This window comes from Ptiloglossa arizonensis, chromosome 6, assembly GCF_051014685.1.
Source record: "Ptiloglossa arizonensis isolate GNS036 chromosome 6, iyPtiAriz1_principal, whole genome shotgun sequence".
NCBI lineage: Eukaryota > Metazoa > Arthropoda > Insecta > Hymenoptera > Colletidae > Ptiloglossa > Ptiloglossa arizonensis.
In genome coordinates, this window is record NC_135053.1 from 2,344,262 (window position 1) to 2,363,065 (window position 18,804).

Here is an 18,804-nt window from a genome sequence, read left to right on the forward strand (position 1 = left end):
AATAGAAATACAAGTATTGTAAAATTGCTTCGGTAATATTCTAAAAGCTATGTATCCTCGTCGATATTTATCTCGCAGATTCTGCCGCGCGAGAAGGGAAAGAAGCCATCGTTTTGCACAAGACTGACAAACAGAACTGTGGGAGTCGGTATGAGAACAAGACTGACCTGTACCGTGCTTGGGCATCCAGAACCACACGTTTACTGGACAAAAGATGGCGAGAAACTCGACATTACTTCCAACCGATATCGAACTCGGTTTGACAACGGTATGGCTTATTTCGAACTGCATGAAGCACTCCCCGAAGATTCTGGACTGTATACGTGTGTTGCCGAAAATGTACATGGAATCGCAACCACCGAATCCACATTAAAAATTTACCCCGATTTCCAACCAGCTCTGTCACCTCCTACCTTCACGAGATCTATAAAAGGTATGTATCCAAAAAATGTGTAACATTACTAAGGAAAATGTGAGCAATATATTAAACATTTCTACCATTTCCACTCCAAGTGTCTCGTAACTGTAAAGAAAAACCAAAACTAAATATGTTGCACGTTGAAGTCGTGTATGTGTAAAAACAATTAATACGTGGACAGATAGCAACGACTTTTTACTTGACGAAGGATTCTCCATACGCGAGTCTCGATTGCGAAAACTCCCTAGTTTTGAAATCATGAACTTCGTGCCGGAAAATTTACTCCCGCCGGAATAACAAGTTGCGATACAAAATATTCCGAGGTCACGAAACCCGATACTGTCAATTCTGAGCTCGTGAAACACGATAATAGCATCAGTGGACTTAGCACTCGTTACTGACAACTCGTGTAACACAGTACTGGTAAATTTCGCAGTTCGTATCGGTATTTACGGATTCTCGGCTGCCTAGATCGAGTTCAACGAATCCTATATCGGTGATTATAAATTCTGCTATTTAATCGAGTATGGTTAATTATATTCTAATCTACCTCGACTGCGTTCGGTCCAATGTCATTTTAATTTAAAGATGTTGTAACAGGGAAGTCTTCTCGCAAAAAATTTTATTCGCAATGTACATAATCTATTTGTTCTCTTTCGTTATGGTATCACGGTATCATTGTACTTGTTACACTTTTTCAGACACCTATCGACATTCGGACAACGAGTTGCTCTTGGAATGTCGAGTACGGGGGAATCCTACTCCGATCGTTTCTTGGTTGAAAGATGGTTCCATCCTTCAAGGCGATCGTTACAGGCAGAGTTATCTTGACGACGGAATCTACCGATTGGAAATTGCTGCACCTAATTTCTCCGACAATGGACGATACACGTGTAGAGCGATGAACGATCTACGCACCGAAGAGATATCCCATGTTGTTCAATTCGATGGTAACACTTTCAACCAGTTATGTTTCCTTTCCTACCTCGTCCAAAAAGAATTACGTTCTCTGTTAGCAACCGTGAAACTGTCAATTTTAAATAATTTTCGTACAAAAATGTTTTCTTTTAAGAACGAAACCGACAAACAACGAGCAAACGTGACAAAATTTTCGACGACTACTTCGTCACCGAAGGTTCCAAAAGACCACGTTTCTCCAGTTACTTGAGCGATTATAGAGTTCCCACCGGTGGCACCATTGCTCTCCAAGTGGAAGTCAAAGGTATTAAATCGAGTGGAATAATTAAATAAAAACGTAAGTTTCTTCGATGTTTGAATAATACTGGAAATAAATTTGCATCTCTATATTTTAATCTTATACGCAAGTCTCCTTTGAAAGAACGACCTATTGCATTTTAACTAAACATGTAAAAGATTGCGAATACCTGTACAATAACTATTTAAGTTTAGAATTATAAAGGCAAGTACTTCGTTCCTTTGCTTTTTCGATTATACTACCTGTACCTGTTTTGTCTTTATAATTCTACATTTATATCGTTATTATACAAGGTACCACGATATTTTATATTTTTAGTTAAAATATAACAATACAAGGCGTATAAGACCTAAATGTTGAGATACAAAGAAATGAATCTCCAGTATTTCTCAAACACCGAAAATCTCGCGTTATTATCTATATAAGAATATTGAAATCATCGATGTATAGACTGTCTCGAACATTTGTAAAAGCGATTACGATAAAAAAAAAAAAAAAAAAAAAAATTGATACAGGCGTACCCAGACCGGAAGTAAGATGGTTCCGCGGCGAAAGACGGGAACCGGTCACCATTCCCAAAGCGAAGACTCTCACGGAATCCGATGTTCACACATTGATCGTGCCAGAAGTCACTGAATCCGAGAGGGGCACGTACATTTGCAGAGCAATTAACGCTTATGGTCACGTAGACAGTATGGCCACGGTGGACGTAATATCACCGAGCGCAATCGACGGTGGAAAACCAGCAATGTTTGTTTCGAGACCCACGGAAAAATCGATGACGGTTATCGCCGGCGAAGATGTCAGCGTGTCGTTTAGGGTCTCTGGAGTGCCCAAACCACGAGGTAAGATTGTACGAATTTAACCTCTCGTCGGTCAAGTGTTATCGATTGTCGTATCATCTTCATCCAAACTTTACTTAACCCTCTTCGTCCTCTTTGTCCTCTTTTCCACAGTAACCTGGATGAAGGGACTACGGGACATCACAGATGGTCCTCGATCTCACAAGGAGTCCATCGACGATTACGTTCGATTAACTTTGAAAAGAGTCGTGCCTGCGGACGAGGGCACCTATTGTATACTAGTCAAGAACAGACACGGCTGCGACAGAAGTTTCTTCTCGATCAAGGTGAGTTGTAAACTTTCAATACTTGAATATTTCTCTTCGTTACTTAATACGATTTTTCGATTACCCAGGTGAAACAACGTGCCAGGTCACTGACACCCGACTGGAGTACCATGAGTAGTCGTACCGACACGGGAAGTCTTCTAGGTCTGTCGAGCGACAGCCGCGACGACGAAATGTCCTACGTGAGAAGTGAGTAAGCTTATATCTTGTAAAAGAATTGTGACCAATTGCGTAACCACTGCGATTGGTAAACGGAACCACGAAATCCTTGGAAAATGTTCCTTTTCGCAATCGGGAAACCCAAACGTTACGTCCCGCTCAGGGGTACAGTGCAGGTGTTGGACATTGGTAATTAAGTTACCATGTATAATCAAGCGATTATAATTAGACATCGTAGTCCGACGATAGTGACTGTGATTTCAACCGTACACTTGGCCCAGGTTTTAATGGCCAATGTCCAAATGACGTCAATGTTCAGGCTGATCGTCCGTCGCATCAACATTATCTAAGCATCCGACGAACAAAAGTTTGTAAAAACAGGAGACACCTGATCTTTTAACAAGATATTGAATTCTACTTGATCGAGTGCTGGAACGTGTTCACCTGGTTAAATAATCGATGATACGTACGTGTTTAAAACAGAATGTGATATCCTGTCTGGCAGGGCAATATTAATGTTTATATGTCACGAGAATGTCAACATTTCCATTTATCTACTCTCAAAGTATTCGCGCTTCTTTTCGGTAATGATTGTTTCTAAAAATGAATTACCACGATTATTGGCAAGAAGAGTTTCTGTAACAGATCAGTTTAAATTCAAATTCTCCGAGCACTGTTCAAGAAGTAAGTGAAATATTAATGCGAATGGAAATATTTATAACGACGTTATAATATTATTTCGACGTTTCGACTCGAGCTGAGAGCCTTCTTCAGGAATATACTTTTAGTGTAAATATTTAAAAAATAATATTGCAATAATGAACGTAAAGTAAAAATTTTATTAGAGTTACGAGACGAATGAAACCATTTCATAAAATTCGTCTCTTTAAAATAAACGAGCAAAATAATACGTACAACAATATAGATAAAATAACGAGGCCAACTCGACGAACTGAAAAGATCGCCTTAACTAAATACAAGAATAATAAAAGGTATGTAATTCTCGGCAAATATATCGCCCGTTATGTGACTATAACTAAAGACTCATCGTTTAAACAGTACAAGAAATGCACACGAACTTGAACATAGAAATATGATATCGTTATCTTATAAAACAACTATTCAATGAAATATTATTAGGTTGTGTGGTAAGTTCCTTTATCGTTTTCAGTAGGATCTCAATCCATAGTATGTATTATTTTATTGTTGAAAATGCAGATTGTGTCTGACATAGTTTATTTTTCATTCAGCGATGTCAATAAAGTCTGACTATTTTCACAGGGAAAAGTTATTCTACGTTCTCCTCGTTATGACGTTCTCCTCGTCATTAACGAATATTTAATAATCCTCGTCATTCTTCAAATCTCATTATAAATACCAATACTTTTTTTATTTTTAAAACGAAGTCCAACATTCTGAGAACCAAAAGATTACTACTTCAATCCTATTCTTTATCGCCTGTTATTAGTTGGATCGAAAAAGGTCCCGCTTCGTAACGTTTTAATAAATTACAGCTGATTAGTTTATAATACTGGTAGAAATATATGTGTTTTCAAATGATCAAACGATCCGAACGATTGGAAGAAAATGCAAAAATACGGGGTACAAAATCCTACCAATATTATAATGTTGATAGAAATCCATACGTTCTAAACATTCAAGGGAATTTTTTATTACGCAACCAAGTACTATAGATTGTGTGTAAACGCAAAAATACAAGAATACGATATCATGCCAGTATTATTAATATGTTAATAAAAGTTCACGGGTTCTCAACATTTAAAGGAATTTATTACACGATTTAATATCATAAATTGAAGGAAAACACAACAAACTGGAAGTACAAAGTCACACGAGTACTATAAATATTTAGCTAATAGATTCGTGCGAGTTTTCAACGTTCAAAGACATTTTTCACGCGATCTACTAAATCGAAGAACTCAAAAACGTGTGAATGGTGCGAAATCTTTGATTAATCGAATTTGAGTCACAATATCGTGACAGATGTATAGGGTTTCCAGCTCACGTACAGCCGAATTCGAGGCTGAAGCGGTGCCAAGTGTGACAGTTCCTTGACCAAACCTCCACGCGTGTTAAAATATATCACAGTACACTGCACTATACCTGAGAAACAAACGCGATACACTACACGTACACGGAAAGAAAAGAATTCCGTGACATGATTAAATACGTACACCCGAAAACCAGACGTAAAATCAGCGACGTTGGAAGGGCATCGCGATTCTTAAATTAGAACCAAGGGCCCTGCGGTTTGTTGTGAATTAATTTTGCGCAACCGTCGCGACACCGTTGAACTTGAATCCAGGTATATGCGCGATGCGCCCCTTTAAGTATTCGAAAACACAAGAGCGATTCACCGATCGAAATTCAACGATACGATTCGACGATTGAATTTTATGTAAAAATACACAGAGGAAACTGTGGAAACATATGGCTACTTCGAAGTAGGCCGTTAGATAAATAAACGTCATCGCTCGTGGTTGCGAATTCGTAATTTCGGAGAGTGCGTGAAATTTGAAATCGACGATGAAAAGTGCAACCTCAATCTGCACCGAGAATACGCGTCCGTCTCCAAAGTGCATTCGAAAGGGAACGATTTTGCGCGATAAAGAAATTGTCGACACGCAGCTCACGTAGCAAAATGCCAACGTGCCGCGTTATTTATTACAATACAAAATTACAAACAGTCTTGGCCACTAAATCATCACCAATGTCACCGGTTCTTACCCGCAATTGCCAACAAGTTTAACGCAGCCAACGACAGATCGTTGTAGCACCGTTGTCAAATGTAGCAGAGACATTCGTGAAAAATTCGCGAGTCGGCCCATGGAATCGATGGAAATCCATCGATTCGAAATCCATTAGTGAAAATAGGTGACACAATTCCACAAGGTGGTTCTCGCGTAACGACAGATAAACCCAAAACGACACCACCTACATACATTTCGCAGCTCGTGGAACACCTCTCGTCGGGTTATTTTCGTTTGCCTTGCTTATTCTCCTCCCTCCAACATCCCTCTGTATCCACAAATTCAAAATTCAGTCGGCATCGGGACGCGAGTCATTTCGTATGCCCTACTTTTTTTCAAGCCTTGAGTAAGAAGAAAAACCACCTTGACATTTTTTCGGTTTCACTCGTGGAACATTTCGAGCGTGAGAATTTCGCCAACGATCGATCAAGATGGTGCTGTTCCGCGATTTCCAGCGTCTCCGGTTACGTCCAAGTCATCTCAAATAACTCGAACGATTTCCATCGAAGCGAGGAAATCGTCGACTCGTTGCTTGAAAAGTAAACGCGAGCTGTGAGATGAAATCCGATTGAGAATGAAGCCGCATGATCATGGTATCGTTGTGAGCGACGATCAACATCTGACGATAACTCGTCTCAGACGTTCGTGGCCCGAGAAGGATTGTTTAATCGTAGACTTTCTGGAATCTTTGTACGGGCATCGAGGTTAGCAAACTGAAGAACCTGCAATCGAGAGAAGTGAAACGACTCGAAGATGCAATCTTGGAGATTGAACGTTGCTAATAATCAACTTGAAAAACAAGCGATCACTTTCTTTTCTAGATGTCCCAGGACCTATCAGCAGCGAACCAGTTGTGGTTGACGGTGGAAAGAATTGGCTGTCCCTAAGTTGGGGCAAACCGGAACAAAAAGGACCTGCACCTGTCATCGCTTATAGAATCGACGCCTGGTTGATGGGTAGCGATGGTGGTGCACGATGGGTCGAGGTAAAGTTTAAATTGTTTATCGCTTTTTCGATGTCTATAAGGACCGAGCGGCCAAGTAGTAGATATCCACGATGATAAGGTGAAATTTCATGATTTCTTCTCGCACGTATTTATGTAACAGGTATTGTGCGACATAAAGTGACAATCAACGATGATGGTTATATACGGTTTAAACTTTTTGTAAAATAAAGTTCGAGCGTAAATCAAAGAGATATACTACTTCGCAGCTCGACAATTAAACCTGCGTGAATATAAAGTATACCACTAACGTTAACTTTCTCATAACTTGCCCACTTACGAGGAGTCACGTAAGGATTTATTTTTTAACTTAGTAATTCAATATTCTGATCCTGTTTCTCCATTCAATTCGAATATCCTTCCAATCGTGCATGTGACTTTATATTTATGTTTCTTTTGTCCTGTGGACATACGTATAATTATTCTACTTTTCAAATTTCTATATTCTTTCAAAATTTCAAAATTTTGTCTCAAAGATAGTTTCTTCTTAGTCTCTTATAATTCTAGTTTACCCTCTAAACTATAACGGAATTAAAACACCGAATTATAATTTTCATTCTAACACACGTTTTTAATCCTGTAAATTGTTTAGTCCCTCCTAATTATAATTTTAATTTCCGTTTTACAATCGGTTCTACACAGTTGTTTAGTTTCTTAGGTCCTTTTAATTTTAAGTATACCTTTAATTGTTTTTTTTTCACCGTATACCTACCTTAAATTACTATGCTCGCTATCCTTTGGTTTAATTTTCCGATTATTCAAATTTTGTTACCACCAGTTGGGTATGACGCCTATCAACGCCTTCGATGCGTTCAACTTGAAACCGGGGGGCGAGTACAAGTTCCAAGTGACCCCACGGAATCGTTATGGATGGGGTGAATCCGTGACCATGACGAATACCGTCAGAGTCAGCGAGACCGTTGATCTTCCAGAGTTCACGAAAATTTTGCCAGGTCAACTGAAGGTCCTCGAAGGTTCGACAGTAAAATTGGCATGCCAGGCACGTGCACTATTATTAAGCGTACTTGATTTTTTTCTTCCGTTCCGACATAATTAATTCATACATCTCGGTGATGCAAACACGATTTAACGAACAATATTTAACCCATTGATGCATAGTGTTCGATAAATTTAACAAAAGCTGAAAACTTTCAAATTTCTCCGGGTTGATTTTCTCTTATTTTACTTCATTGGCATTATTGTACTCTTAAGAGATCAAAGAATATCTTTGAAAGCATATCTTCGATATTAACTCAACTGCAGTAATGTCACGCATAATAATGGAAATTCATGACTGTAATTTATTAATATGCAAAACATGGGTAGAGAATTTTTGTTGAACTGATTCAATTCGAATGAATGGAAGAACGCTTGTAGGTTGAGGAGGATAATAAATAGGATACAATGGGATGAAACACGAACAGTGGTGGGGATGACTCCTGACCATGAATCCGAGCAACAAATTTTATCAATACCCGAGACATTACTGTGCACGTTCCAACGGTACTCTAATATTTTACTTCGAGACTGTACTATTTGTGCAACTGTACCATTTTCGTTTAAAAAATTTGCTATAACGTACAAACAAAAACTTTGCGCATCAATTGGTTGAGCAATATTCTGTATCAACGAAAACTCTAACAAAAAGGAAACGAAAAATTTACGTATCGATACGATACCTTTATAGGTACGCAGTGACTCGAAAGTCGACATAAGGTGGTATCGCGAGTCGATCGACATAGATCCAAACAATGATCCCAGATACTCGATTTCTTATAACGGGTCCAAGTGCTCTCTCACGATCGAAAACGTTCAAGATATCGACTCAGGCAGATACATTTGCCAGGCGGGAAACATGGTTGGGAAGGTGTCGTCGTTTGCTAGAGTGCTCGTCGTCAACGATCCAAAGATCATCGAAGCCGATGCTAAACTTAAATCAAAGTATGGATCATCAATCATTAATGCTTCGTAGGTTACATAGATTCGAACTCTTAATTAGAAACACATTAATACAATTCAAAGAGATACAATTTCTTTTTCTATCGAAATACAAATCACCAATAATCAATGCTTTGTGGATTCAAAGAATTTCCAATTAGACACAATTCAAAGAGATGTAGTTTCTTTTCTTTGTCGAAATACAAATCACCGATAATTAATGCTTTCTAGATTCAATGAACTGTCAATTCGGAACACTTTAATACAATTGAAAGAGATACAATTTCTTTCATACATCACAGAAAATTCAATTCAGAAATATTTCTCCTTTGAAGATGAACAAATATTTATGTTAACGCTAATTCTTTACACTTCCTTTGTACAAAGGAGATTATATACGCATCGATTCACAGGGCTTTAGGAGACGACCTGGAGGACAGACCACCACAATTCACTATGAGGATTAGGGACAGAAGGGTTCAGGCTACGTATCCTGTGAGGCTAACGTGCCAAGTGACAGGGCATCCTACTCCAGAGGTCACGTGGTTCAAGAATGGCACAGAGATCCGTCAAGACGGTAAAGAACGTTTCAAAAATTCATACAGGGTGAACGGAAAACGATGCCTCGAACTTGGTAAAATGGCTCTATGCCTCGAGAGAATGAACAGAGTCTCTACATAATGGCATGCCAGAAAATTTCAAATTTCAAAAATTATTTTTTACCGAGTAAGGCGTTAGTCTGACGTATTTGTATTGAGATGAGTACATCGAGTTTATTCTTTAATTCTTTGCACCCTGTGAACGTTTATAAATGTTTAATCAATCGGTACACAACGCGCATTAAACGTCTGTAAGTGTTTTAAAAACATTCTTAGGATATACTAGGTTGTTCAATAAGTTTTGTCGTTTTTCCATTGTAAAAAAGTACTATGACAATTCAATTTTGTATAACTGTAAATATATGCATGAGTCGACAGATCTACACATGTTCATCAAACAGTAGTACCATCTTTAGAAAAATAAAACGACAAACCTAATAGCACCATTTCTTATCGAACAACAAAACTTATCGAGCAACCTACTATATTACGCTTACAACATTTCCGTACACAATGTTCGTTGAGCATGTGAACCTTAGCAACGATAAGATTAAAAGGTCTAAAACACTGAGATTCGAAATTTTCATAACACGCGATGAAGTTCGAGGCATCCTGTTTCATCGTAGCTTGTGACATATCAAAGATTCCTAGACATAGAAAATAATTCGTCAAACATTCGAATGTACAAATTCGTTGCGACACAATGTTTTTACTTATGCGTCACGATTCTTATAACAAATTAATTACGAGCTAGTCATTAGATAATGCGATGAAGTGCGTTATACAAATGGCATACACGTGTTTTAACGAAAGCTGAATGTAATTTACGATAACAAATAACTAATCCGAATGACTGAGACGAACGTGCTCGGCCCTCTAACGCAAGACGTTCCTTATTGAGTCTTTTCTACGAGCTGAGTTTACACAGTGATTAGCGCATGATCGATGAGGTCTGTATTCTGGTGCACGTGACTCGTGAATTACTAGAAACAAAGAGAAAATTCTGAATTTTCCCAACCACAGCACGTGGTTATGAAATATTTCGACAACTATCTGTCCAAAATGGTTCAAAGCATCGCCTGTAAACTACCATGCTCATTAGTTCCTAAATAAAGTAATTTTCAAGTCGCGGAAACGTGGTTCTCTGCCTATTTTTTATTACAACGTTATTAATTCAATCGATGAATCAAAGGACAGTTCGAGTTTAAAATTAGTCATTTTCAAATAGTCTTAAAATTATACGTAAAATGCATCGGGCTGCATGTTAGGCTCAAGAACAATGCAAGCGAAGCAAATCGATCGATTTCTTTTTTTTCCATCGATAAAGCATCGTTGACATTTATACGAGTTCCTTTTTCTCTTGAAGAACGTCACGTGTTCTGGAACAACGATTCGAGCTTCTATACCCTGGAGATCACTCACTCCACTCTGGAGGACTCTGGCTGTTACATGGTGACTGCGAGGAATGTGAACGGTTCGGTGTCCTGCCGATGTATTCTTGTCGTAGACAAGGGAATTCGTGCTTACATAGCTCCGGAATTCCTATGCGGCCTCGACGCCACGTACACGGTGAAACTGGGTGAAGATCTACGAATGACAGCTCAAATAGAAGCGTACCCCAGCGTCGGTATCGTATGGTAATGTTAACCACTCAACGAACGAAAATTAGGTTGTCTTCTCCGCGTAAATAGTGTGTTCCAAGACATGCGAACATAACTTCGGTGAATTCGGCACGTTAAAGTAAGAAGAAACATCGTGTAACATTGTATCGTAAAACATTGTATCGTGTAAAGATACAATTGCGGGCGGCATACTTACGAACAATTCTTATACATTAGATTCTATACTTGGTAATATTATACAGGAAGAATATAATTAATTTCGATTGCAATCTTTTAATTACATACATATATACATATGTATTTATGACTTTAAAAGATGGAAAATAAAGTTTAAACAAAATAAAAACAATAATGAATTCTAAACTCGCGATTAATTTATTGAAACGTACAAACAAATCAACCATTACCGACAGTGAGGTTCACAAATTTGAAGAAAATACCGTAAACGTGAACTTTAATAATGCTTCGTAAGTACATATGTTTGCAACAGTGTTGTACAGTTGGGGCAAAATGATTTGTACCGTTTATTGTATCGAAGTTATACGAGTGGTACAAAAAAGTATAGTAGTAGAGTATACTTTAAACATGTAAGAAGTAAAAGGAACTAAATTATAAATTTTGGTGATACAACAATAGAAATAATGAAAATATAAAATTATTCGTATGTTCGTAAGTATGTATATGTCCGTTGTTGTATGTTCGAAAATGACCTTATTTGCTGTTTTTGTATTATACTAGTTGTTCAATTATCTTCGTAGAAATTGTTGGCTCGAACGCAAGCTTCTAAACGTTTTATCATAGACCTCATCTGCTCGAGAGTATCAATTATTGTTCAAATTCGCTGGTAATACTCTCAAGTATAAAACCGGAGTGTCTTAATGTAGAAAGAGCTTAGAGAAAAGTTTAGTTTCTCGTAAGAATTACTAGAAGACAAAAAACGGCTATTAAGAAACAAGGTAAATACAGAGATGTATTTACATAAACTTTTTTTTCAATTTTAGCGTGCTAAATTTTCCTTCGAAGATATGCTTACATATTTTGGAACACCCTGTATACAGCTCGACTCATGTCGATGGAGGATAATTTTTAGAGTAAATTTACACGCTGAAACAAGTAAAAAATGTTAGTTAAACAGAATTCGTACATAGCGTTGTTTCTGAGTTATGGAGAGTCGAAAAAAATGATCGAATTATTCTTTTCTTGCGCTAATACACGTTACACGCTTCGATCCAATTTAATGGATTTTTACGAGTATTATTATTTAGTATTTACACTAAGCAGTAACATAGATTTACTCTCCGAAGTATTGCCGTGAATTTATAAATCAAACTGTACAGATTATTTTTAAGAAAATTTGCAAACAGAACCGTCTTCTAGAGTCTATGGAGGCTGCTTTGAAACTGTAGATACAAAAGCAAGTTAATAGTTGTCACAGAACCGACAAACATGTATCAATAAACAGACGTCCGTACACTAATCAGCTTTGAGCATACAAATTTTTGGCTTCGAAGCCAATGTGTATCTTTGTACAAATACACGCACACACGCACACTGTAGAAGGGTCGATATTTCAAGAGTGAACAACTGCCAGGGGGCCTTGGAATTAACAGATTAGAATCGTTTACATTGTTAATAGTGCTGAGATTTATTTCGAATCGTCACGATATTTCTAGGCAATTGTGATTCCATGTTTATTAAAATGTTGGAAATCGCGTAGTCTTGAAAACTAAAGAAGAAACTAATTATAAAAATTAAACCAATTCGATGACAAAGTATTTGATAAGAATAATGTAGCATCGGGAATAATTTATGATTAAAAAACAAAACGTCTTGAAAAAAGTGAATTTGTGATTTGTGATTTCTAATGTTCACTTTTTGTATCTATTATTTCGAAACACTTTGTGCACTACACAAAAATAAGTTCAGGAAGTTTCTTGCTTTCAACAGCAACCTAAAGATTATTGGTATCGAGAGTGGAGTATCGATTGTTTGTTCAGGCATCGAGACGGAATCCGTCTTCGTCCGAGTAGAAGAGCAGTCATGACCTTGAATCACGACGGCACCGTCGAACTGTCTTTGGCCAAGGTCACCGAAAGGGATGCAGGTCTTTATACTTGCACGGCTACGAACGAGGTCGGCCATGCCGAGACCTCTACTAGGGTGGCCGTTATTGACACTGAGGCTAAGGATGACGAGGTATCCGTCGAAGGAGTGCCTGCTGTCACCGTTGCAACGCCAGATATACCGTGAGTTCCCTACAATAATCAACGATAATTAAATTAATCGGTAAACAGCTCTACCGAAAGTTTCGCAATGTGTAACTGAGTCACTATTAAGAGCAATAACAAATGTAATAGAATAGAAAATATTTAACGATACTTTCAATGTTATTCCTCGACGTAGAAACCCTTCCGAAAATTTTAAATTTAAACAAGTCTATGAATAATTAAAATAAGAAATCTAATATATATATATACATATATCATAATAAGGGTGAACGTAAATATTAACAAAGAGAAATTAGATACATACTAAATGCGAATGTTTAGAAAATTAAAATTTTTCTCTTTCTATCCTTATCGACTTAATTTTCCAAATATCCCCATTTACTACATATACATTCGTATTTGTTAATATTTACTTTTTTACCGTTACGATAAACATGTTATTTTTACAACAGTCGACAATTTCTGAGAGAGTTAAATATTTTCCATTGAATATTTCATCGCTCGTAATAGCGACGGATATTTATTACTTCGCGAAACGATTAAACACCAACAGAAGAATTTCTCGTCGGCCCATATTATTACATTTATTGGAATTTTGGGTTATGGGTGGAATTAAATGATAGCTCGGTATTTCTATTTTATCGATAAATTTAACTTTATTAATATTTGGAAGGTATATATTTTGCGTGCATTCTTTACGAGATCGGCTTTTAGACTAACTGCGAATCACAGTTCATTACCGTAACAAACAAACTCTTATTTTGTTTAATAAACGTCACGTATCCGTAGAATAGAATTTTCTACAAAATCCCTCGAAAGACATTTGTTTATTAAACAAAATAAGAGTTTGTTTGTCACACATACACATAGATACATTCATATATACACGTACATACACATACACACATACGTACAGCTACCAGAGACAATTTTCATTGTATCATCTTTACATAGTATTGAAAATTCAACACCATTCGTAAAAAAACTTTCAGATATTCGAAGGAGCCTCTCTTCGTCACGAAACCCCTGTCCACCGAAGCGGTCGAGGGAGACACCGTCATCATATCCTGCGAGGTGGTCGGTGATCCCAAACCGGAAGTGATGTGGCTGCGTGACTTTCTCAAGGTAAGGTTTCTAGTAACGCGCGAAAAACTCGACGATTCGTATACGCGGTGGAGAACGCGATGCGTATACGCTGTCCATGAACGTATTGGAGTGTCTTGAAGGCGGGGAGCGACAACGTTGACCCAGCGTCGTCGCTCGTGAGTTAGAACATCGCGGTCGATCGCGGTGAATTTCACAACACGTGTGCCCCGCGAAACGTGAGCGGCATAACGAGCCCGGGACCGTACGAATCACGCGTGAACTTCTCCTTCGTACGGTTTACCGATCGGCGGCGACCATTTGTCATCGTTACGCCGCGGAACGAAACAGGGACGAGGCGCCGAAAGGAAAGCCGTAACGAGCAACGAACGGAGCGTGTATCTGCCGGATCGGCTTAGCGGGTGGGTGATCGCAGCTGGAACAAGAAAAAGAAAGGAAATGTTGCGTAATCGGTGAAATGACGTGTCCCTAATGCCATCCCGATCCACGATGTGGGTCAAGGTGATTGCGAAAAAGAAATGACAACGTAACATACCGCATTATGCCCATAAATGGGCCAAGCATTATGTGCGTCGGGGAAACGGCATTGATATTGGACGGCTCTTTAAAAGGTAACAGTAAGTTACGTGAGGTTAGACACCCGGTGTCCAGTGAAAGAAAGAAATTTATTGCCCCAGCGGGTGGAAGGTCTCACGCCGACAATGGGATCGTGTTCCACGGGAATGCGTTTCACGAGTCTGACCACCGTACGGATACGACTACTAGGCGTTCTAGTTCGATACGGACTTCCGATTCCACTATTCAACCCTGCGGTCGCGCTTTTACCGAGTTTCTTTGGTGATTCCAAACACGGGCATAATTAAACTCATGCTTATAGTCATATACCACTAATCATATACTACTTATAGGCTACTTGTGGTCATTTTCTTTGTTCGACAATATTTTTTCAATGGAACTAACGTATTTTTTTTATTGTCAATAGTCCATTTAACGGTAGGACTACCAAAAGGAGCAATTTAACTTGTTCTATTGAGAGTTATGGGTTATTAAAAGAAATAACTATAGCGTATTTTACTTTATATTTTATTTCTCGGGATGGTATATCGTTCTTGCTGGAACCTTGCGTAGCGTGAAACACAACAAAAGTATAGAAGAGGGTATTTGATGCAGTTTACCCGAGTCCCCTAATTCTTATCTACAGCTCGAAGTAAACACTTCGCGCGTTCCCAGAACTTCTTCGACGGATAGTTCGACCTCGTGTATATTTCTCTTAAGAAATGAATTTTTCTACATAAATACGTTTAAACGTATCTTATTTTCAACATGTTTCAAACATTTTTTTTTTAAATTACTAATTATTAACGGTGTATTTGCCTACAATATTGTGGTATAATTTATTAAGTTATGAATAATTGATACTTTGACGACAACTAGATAACCGTAAACTACGTGATTACGACACGACTCTCTATAACGCTTCACGACTCTTTGCTCAACACTTCACGGCTCAACCCTGCTCGGTTCGACATTGCTCGGTTTAACAATACTCGGTTCGATATTACTCGGTTCAACACTGCCTTTCCTTCCAAAAAAGGAAAGGCCCTCACTCGCTTTTTCGTTGGGCCCGCTCCGACCCCTAGTTTCTCTTTTATTACCCTCGCTCGTTGCTCTCCAAATGCTGTTTTAAAGCTACGTTTACCTAAACCTACGCTATCCTAAAATTACGATAGTACAATATTTGCAAACAATTATCGAAGTAATGGTACAATAATGGTACTCGTAAATTAATTTGCCTTTTCCTCGTCTATCTTCGAAGATACGTGTGTCGTCTGATACAAATAATAATATGTTCACCGTCGATAGTTCCAGTATTAATTTTCCCAATCGTGCGTGTAATAGAACGTCAAACCTTGAGGCCTGAAAAATTCCACGATGAAAGTAGTTAACGATGTATTATTATTGAATGAGAACAGACATAAGAGAGAAAAATAATGACGAAAAAACAAAAAGGTAATGCTTTGTTTACGACAAGCAGTGTATATACAAATTTCGAATCGTCAATGAAAGATAAACAATTTGTACGCATTATCAGTTAAATAAAAATTACTATTTCTATTATAGAACAAAAATATTTAATAATGAGGTAATAAAACATTAAATCGTCAATGGGACGAACACTGCGAATAAATTGCAGTGTGTTGATTTCACTCGTCGTTTGTTCGAATAGAATTTTGGCCATCTTTGTTGCAAATCCCTCTTGAATTGAAATTTTACACGACCGTATAAAGAGGACTGTTTTGTTTGGCTCGTCCTGGGCAAAGAGAATGAAAAATATTTCTGGAAGGCATGCCAAAAGCAATAAAATTAATTTACATTTTATCGCGTCTTTTCGAAATAGTATTCACTCGAGTAAATTGTTGCAAATGATAAATCATTAGTAATGAAAATACAATTGTTTCTGCTCCTTCGAAAACGATAAAGAGTTGGTAGTACGAGCTCGAAATGTGGTAACGCTAAATAGCAAACTTATTTGCATACACACATGGTTCTTCTACTTTACGACGTTCGACCACATTACTTCGTGGTTCTCTTCGAGTATACAAACTTACAATATGTAGGTGGAGAACACAAGGTTATTCGTACTACACTTTTCTATTACGTGCATATAAATGCAAACAAAATCCATAACGTGAAAAAATAATGTGAATTCAAGTTCGTTAATTTACATTGTTGCTTAACATCCACCTGCTTTAAATATTTCTATGATTTTATGAAGATAAGAACATGTTTATGTGCTTACATAAATGGAGACATCCATCAAATTCTAAAGTTGTCGTGTATAAAAATATTGCGCCACAACCGAAAGACAAAGTATAATTTGTACTAACAGTTTGCCCACACTAATTCATTAGGCAATGCATTATAATATTTATGTTTCCCGTTCTCTTAATTTCTAACCAAACATAGCAATTCACATCTCGACAAGATGCTTACGATCGTGTTAAACGAAAGTTAATGGTTTAAGAAAACACAATAAGCTACAAATAATCCAGAAAGGCGCCAGCAGTTCTGCCAGGGATAAAACGAACGACATTTAATCCTCTAAAATTCGCGTATCTTGATCTAATTTGCATAATTTTCTATATATCTCAGAAAACTGTGATATTCACTTGAATCTTTAATCGTACATTTTAACGAATTATTTCGTGCACGTGAGATTGTAGACTCGAGAAATAAATATAAGTATTTATCGTATGTTACTCTCAGATTTTAATTAAACTTTCCTAACAATTTAATAAATCGTATAATATAATGTAATATTGCCCGAGTAAAAGAATTCACTACGAGTAAATTTATTTTTACCACGGTTGATATAACTCGAATATATAATATTTAATAAATTGTTAAATAGAGTCGTACGTCTGCCTCGTGAACAACCTTGACAGTGTTCACAAAGTCTAAAATAGCTGGAGTACCAGAGTATTAACGAAGAGACTAGACATAACGACGATCCGTTACAAAAAATCTGTAACACGGTGTCTAGAAATATTATCACAGATACACTACATTCTATTCCTTTCACGTTTTCATCGATACTCGTTCGTATAAACCCTTCCGAGTTTATTCCGACGCCGTCACACGCGCAACTACGTGCAGCGAATATCAATCGGTGGTAATTTTAAATATGTTGACGTCATTCCCTTGACGGATCTTAAAATGTTGTTCCATCGGCATTGAAAAGGATCCCGAAAGACCCTCGTGGAGCAACTACAAAAAATTACACAGCTGTATGGAAGCGAATTTCTGTATCACGGTTTATTTAATCGTTTCGCGGACATAAAATTTCCGATAGAAAATTCGTCGATATGATGATTTGGATCGATCGCGATCGGTGATAATGAATTCTGAAAAGAGGAAAGGTTATTAATACGCGCGCATACACGTGTATTAATGCGATGTTGCATGGGAAACCGAAAGTAATCAGTGACCGGAAAAACGTGCGTATATGGCGACCACGTTATTCACGAGGATATCTGCATTATTGAAAAGAGTAGACAGAAGAGGCTCCCCACTTTTCCTAACGAAGTCGGCTTTCTTCGTCGATGGATGCGTCGGTACTGCAAAAGTACGAGTGGCAAAACAGTCGTCGCGTGTCTTTAGTGAACGAATAGCCACTCCGTTCTCCGACCGATCCTTCACGATCGTCAATTTTTACGACCGCTCAGTGACATGGATATTTCTTATTCCGGGCAATCGGAGTATTCGTTGGAAACATCCTGACTAAAGTAGTGATTTTTGTTTGTTCGTTGAATCGCTGACCACACTCCTTGAGAAGTGGATATATATTCGATGTGGGATTCCGAAGCGTAAGCGAAAAAACGACTCTTCATTTATCTTCGAATAGTTTCTCTTATATTCTAAAACGGCTTTTCATTCTCTTTTCATTGCTTCTGGTAGATTTTGAAATGACTCTACGTTCCCTTTTAATTGCTTCTGTTAAAATCTAAAACAACTCTTCTTTTTTTTTTTAATAGCTTGTATTAGATTCTAAAATGAATACATTCTCTTTTAATAGCTTCTGTGTTAGATTCCAAAATGGATGCATTTTCTTTTAAT

General features: G+C 37.7%; 1 protein-coding gene across 5 annotated transcripts in view; it reads left to right on the forward strand.

Annotated features, from left to right (window-relative positions):
* Positions 1 to 18,804, forward strand: part of LOC143148563 (uncharacterized) — a 95,588-nt gene that overhangs the window by 44,315 nt on the left and 32,469 nt on the right. For all 5 annotated transcript variants that reach the window (XM_076315006.1, XM_076315002.1, XM_076315005.1 and 2 more), the window contains 13 exons: positions 79 to 433; positions 1,120 to 1,368; positions 1,491 to 1,640; positions 2,150 to 2,479; positions 2,591 to 2,763; positions 2,832 to 2,952; positions 6,515 to 6,678; positions 7,475 to 7,696; positions 8,384 to 8,637; positions 9,048 to 9,211; positions 10,600 to 10,870; positions 12,853 to 13,101; positions 14,076 to 14,208. In XM_076315006.1, coding sequence (XP_076171121.1) covers positions 79 to 433; positions 1,120 to 1,368; positions 1,491 to 1,640; positions 2,150 to 2,479; positions 2,591 to 2,763; positions 2,832 to 2,952; positions 6,515 to 6,678; positions 7,475 to 7,696; positions 8,384 to 8,637; positions 9,048 to 9,211; positions 10,600 to 10,870; positions 12,853 to 13,101; positions 14,076 to 14,208 — 2,835 coding nt within the window. The remainder of the gene's footprint in view (positions 1 to 78; positions 434 to 1,119; positions 1,369 to 1,490; positions 1,641 to 2,149; positions 2,480 to 2,590; positions 2,764 to 2,831; positions 2,953 to 6,514; positions 6,679 to 7,474; positions 7,697 to 8,383; positions 8,638 to 9,047; positions 9,212 to 10,599; positions 10,871 to 12,852; positions 13,102 to 14,075; positions 14,209 to 18,804) is intronic.